We start from the raw sequence: 4,471 nt of genomic DNA on the forward strand, positions 1-4,471 counted from the left end.
CTTTCCCTTTGTAGCCCCCTCACCCGACACCCGCCGGGGACATACTTTTCTCAGAAGGCTCCTCCCAGGTGACCAGTGGCCTCAGGGTGCTGGGTCCCCAACGGCTGTCTGTTGGCTCCTCCTGGTGGCCAGTCGCTAGCCCAGGCGGTGCTGGCTGCAGTACCTGCCATGGCCATGTGGTGGAGCCACGGTCCTGTCGCCACAAGAGCCCGCCTGCCTGGTGGTGGTGCCCTGCCCCGGCCATCCTGCCAGGTGCCCGCCTGCCTACTGGTGGGCTGCAGCACTCCTGCCCCTGCCCTCCTGCTTCGTGCCTCGGGCCGTGCGTGGGCAGGGCGTAGGCCAGGGCCAGCCCAGAGGTGTCTGCCTCTCACCAGCCCCTCTTGTCTTCTAGTGCCCTGGGGGGCGAAACCCCTGGACAGGGGTGTCCCAGTTTCTGCAGACATCCCAGAAGATCATCCAGTTCGCCTCTGGGAAGGAGCCCCAGCCAGGGGAGACGGTCATCTATGTGGCCGGTGCCTTCGACCTATTCCGTATCCTCTCTGGGCCCCGTGGCCTGTGTCCACGCCCCAAGTGTGGGACGATCTGGGAGCCTTGCCGTTGCAACCAGGCGTGGGTACGGGACAGTGCTGGCAGGGCTAGAGGGCCTGGGCCGTCAGCGAGGCCCATCTGCTCTTCCGCTGTTACTACTGCTTAACCTGGGTGGACATCGGGCACGTGGACTTCCTGGAGAAGGTTCATGGGCTGGTGGACAGGCCCTACATCATCGCCGGCCTGCATTTCGACCAGGTCACTTCCCCAGCACCCTGGGCACCTGGTGGGCTGTGAGGACCTGGGAGGGCTTCTTGGGGTGGTGTAGACACAGGTGGCTTCAGGGAGATCAAGGTAAAGGAGGCTCCCAGGGTGAGCTAGGGCTTCTTCTGGGGTCAGACCGCCCAGGCCGGGGCATCCCCAGATGGGCTAGCTGAGTGCACGCTGCCTGAGGCCCGGCTCACCGGCCTGTCCACCCTAGGAGGTGAACCACTACAAGGGGAAGAACTACCCCATCATGAACCTGCACGAGCGCACCCTGAGCGTGCTGGCCTGCCGGGTGAGCCCCGCTATCCTGCCCACACCGGGCTGTGAGGCCCACGGTCTTGTAGCCCAGCCCCACCTGCCCCCAGGGCACCCCTGAGCTGACCACCCCCCAGGCTTGGCTTGCGGGAGTGGGAACCACGAGCACAGTGCTCCCCACCCCCACAGTACGTGTCAGAAGTGGTGATCGGGGCCCCGTACGCAGTCACGGCAGAGCTGCTGGGCCATTTCAAGGTGAGGCTCTGCCAGGACTTGGGCGCCATGGGCTGTGCGGTGGGGCCTCTCTGGGGAGGCTTCTGACCACTTCCTTCCCAGGTGGACCTGGTGTGTCACGGGAAGACAGAGATCGTGCCTGACAGGGACGGCTCCGACCCCTACCAGGTGGGTGGCATGGGCCCTTCCCAGATGTGAGGCCCAGGAGATGGGTGACCCTGCTCTGACACCTCACTCCCTCTGTCCTGTCCTGGCTGCCAGGAGCCCAAGAGAAGGGGCATCTTCCGCCGGGTGGACAGTGGCAGTGACCTTACCACAGACCTCATTGTCCAGAGGATTATCCAGAACAGGTGAGGTGGGGCCCTGCGGAAGGTGCCCCGCACTGTGCCCCTCCCTCCGCTCACCTGCCCGGCCCCCCAGGTTGGAGTACGAGGCCCGGAATCAGAAGAAAGAGGCTAAGGAGTTGGCCTTCCTGGAGGCCGCGCGGCGGCAGGAGGCCCAGCCCCTGGGAGGACAGCCGTGACCTCTGAGGGGTGACCTTGCGGACTGCGGAGCCTTGGCCCCTGCTCTCCTTCTGCCTCCATGCTGGGCGCTAGCGTTCTCGTGGAGCTGTGGCCTGCTCCACCCGGCCTGCACTGGTCACCACCTCCCGGCCTGTGAGGTGCCCTTCCCACCAGCTGCTGGGAGAGGGCGTCCAGTGCCTCGGGGTGGCCCAGCAGGCAGGTTGAGCATGGGCACCTGCCTGTGTGCTGCCACTCCCTGCTTCCCCAGGAAGCTCCCTCGGACCCGGCCTGGTAGCAGGCATGCTGGACGGCCATGGGAGCAGTGCCCTCACCCACCCCCCAGCTCAGCCTCCCCATCTCCGTCCTGTGCCTGACTGGGGTCTCTGGTGCAACCGACGCAATAAAGCCAAGCGGGCAGTGCTGGTAGCCAGGCCTTGCTGGAAGGGACCGGGGGCTGGGGCCAGCAGGGGAGCTGCCTTGCAAGGGCCATTGGAGGCAGGAGGGCCAGGTGCCCTGTGACTCCCACTGGGCCTTCAGTCTGCACCCGGCTAGAGCCTGCCTGGGTGGACTGCTGTCCAGAGGTGCTTGCTTCCGTCTCCCCGGCGGTGTCTGTGGGAGCTGGTGCTGGCTTTGCCTCACTGAGGAGCGAGCACTCACTAGTGGTTCCAGAGGGATGCACAGCCCTCCCCCTCTGGGTGGCCTCTGCCCTCCAGTTACTGGGCCATGGCTACTGGGACCCCTTTGCGGAAGGCTCGCCCTCTACCTTGATGTGGATTTCTGCTTTGCCATCAGGGAGCCACACCCGAGCCAGCAGGGCTGCTCAAGCTCCCCGTGTTCGGACCCTGGGCTGTGGGTCCCTGTAGACTCAGACCTGGGCAGGCACAGAGACCGCCTGAGCCCAGGAAGAGGGACTGAGGACTGTCCTCAGGAGCCACCGTGGTGTGCTCAGCCCGGGTGAAGTGTGTCCTGGCAGACCCAGCCCTGAACTCAGCCAGCCGAGTGTTGGGGCTTGGTTCAAGCTCTGAAGGGACTCAAAACTCGGCTTCAGGGGAACCAACAGTTAGCGTATTGGCTATGTTGCTGGACTCCCACGTAGTCAACCGCGGTTCGAGTCCCAGACCCGGTGGCTTAAAACTCACGTCGGGTGCGTGTGTGCCCAAGATCCCGAGAGGAGAATGGAGGAGAAGGGATTGCGGCATGGCCATCCCCCCTGGGGGGTGATTTCTCACTGTCTCTCTGACTCTGTCTGGCAAGCGCATGCACCCTATAGCAAAAAAATCTCTCCAAAAACAAAAAACAAAAACTCAGCTTCAGGACCAGCAGTTGGCATAATGGTTATGTCGCTGGACTCCCACATAGTCGACTGCAGTTCAAGTCCTGGACCTGGTTGCCTAAACTCATGCCCAGGCGCGTGTGTGTGCGTGCCCAAGATCCTGAGAGGAGAACAGAGGAGAAGGGATTGTGGCATGGCCATCCCCCCCGAGGGGTGATTTCTCGCTTTCTGCCTCTCTGTCTCTCTTGCGAGTGCACACACCCTATAGCACAAACCTCTCCAAAAAAAAAATACCCTCGACTTCAATTTGGTGGTAAAGCCCATGAGGTTGCAGTGGGGTGGGGAGGGGATCTCCCTGCTAAGTAAGCCTGAGTGGGGTCAAGGAGCCTTGGTGGGGTGGAGGCAGCTGAACCAGGGCTATGCCTGGCGTTCTCTGTGGGTCTGAGGTCTCCAGGCAGCCCTGGGCCTGTACAGGTGGTCCGTTTGCACTGACTCCTACCTCCGGTTCTGGAGGTGTGGCAGGTGCTCCGGGACCCAGGTGAAACCCAGGCTTGGAGGGCTTTGCCCCTGCCCCACCTCACGCTCTGGTGGGCAGATGCAGGAGGCTTAGCCAGGTGGATGTTTAAGCTGGTGGAGCTGATGGCTAGGAGGGGACAAGGGCGCCCCCACAAGAGACCTGGGGTGCGGGAGAATGACGCTCAGACGGAGGCTTTGGGGCTAGGAGCAGGGACGGGGTGCCCTCCCAGCAGCGGGTCGGGATCTGCCAGCTCCGGCCCTTTCCCTGCCTGTTGAGGGAAAGGCTGGGAAGGCTCCTGGGGGCCCCCTCATTTCCGCACTTTCCGGTTTAGAGTGTCACCTGTCTCCAGCACCCACCAGCCCTCACAGAAGCCTAGATTCATTTAGCCATTTACTGCGAGGACAGACGGAGGGACTGGGGACCGGTCTTGGGAGTGGCGGGGGTGGGCTCAGGTACTGCTGCAGTCCGCCGCGCGCAGCGACAGGAAGACGTCCGCCTTGCACTGGAGAGTCCCGCGGCCGTCGGGGAGCCGCTCGCAGCTCTGCAGGTTCGGGGTGACCTCCTTGACGCACAGGGCCTGGGGCAGCAGGCGGAGGCTGAGGGCGGCCCACATCTCCCAAACCCTCACCCTCCAGCCCCGCTCCCGGCGCCCGCACCTGCGCTTACGAGGCTCCGCAGCTCCGGGAAGGCGCCTTCGGGGTCCCGGGGTCCCGCCCCGATGGGCAGTTCCGGGCGCCGCGCGTACGCGGACCGGCGGAAACCGGACAGCAGCCCTGCGGCGCGGCCGACCGAGTAGTAGCTGGGCCCTGCCGCCGGCTTGTACCACGCGGAGCTGGGCGGCACCAGCAGCAGGCACAGCGCCAGGGCGGCAGCCACCTGCGTGGCGGGGCGGGG

At 64.5% G+C, this 4,471-nt stretch overlaps 2 protein-coding genes across 5 annotated transcripts in view; one reads left to right on the forward strand and one right to left on the reverse strand.

Moving 5' to 3' along the window:
* The window catches only part of PCYT2 (phosphate cytidylyltransferase 2, ethanolamine), a 5,927-nt gene extending 3,714 nt beyond the window's left edge, over window positions 1-2,213 (forward strand). For 3 of the 4 annotated variants that reach the window (XM_006145624.1, XM_006145625.3, XM_006145626.3), the window contains exons 7-14: window positions 15-68; window positions 392-530; window positions 704-786; window positions 1,010-1,087; window positions 1,240-1,305; window positions 1,387-1,452; window positions 1,546-1,634; window positions 1,705-2,213. In XM_006145624.1, coding sequence (XP_006145686.1) covers window positions 15-68; window positions 392-530; window positions 704-786; window positions 1,010-1,087; window positions 1,240-1,305; window positions 1,387-1,452; window positions 1,546-1,634; window positions 1,705-1,807 — 678 coding nt within the window. In that variant the 3' untranslated portion in view covers window positions 1,808-2,213. The remainder of the gene's footprint in view (window positions 1-14; window positions 69-391; window positions 531-703; window positions 787-1,009; window positions 1,088-1,239; window positions 1,306-1,386; window positions 1,453-1,545; window positions 1,635-1,704) is intronic. The other variant, XM_006145628.2, reaches the window with a different exon arrangement.
* A 1,737-nt stretch (window positions 2,214-3,950) lies between these two features.
* Window positions 3,951-4,465, reverse strand: NPB (neuropeptide B; the record flags this gene model as incomplete). The annotated part of the gene is made up of 2 exons (XM_006145901.3): window positions 3,951-4,154; window positions 4,244-4,465. Coding segments are annotated over 2 exons (351 nt in total), but the record flags the coding sequence as incomplete, so codon positions are not given.
* Between the last annotated feature and the right edge of the window lie 6 nt (window positions 4,466-4,471).

This window comes from Tupaia chinensis, unplaced genomic scaffold (assembly GCF_000334495.1).
Source record: "Tupaia chinensis unplaced genomic scaffold, TupChi_1.0 Scaffold000159_1, whole genome shotgun sequence".
NCBI classification, from domain to species: domain Eukaryota; kingdom Metazoa; phylum Chordata; class Mammalia; order Scandentia; family Tupaiidae; genus Tupaia; species Tupaia belangeri.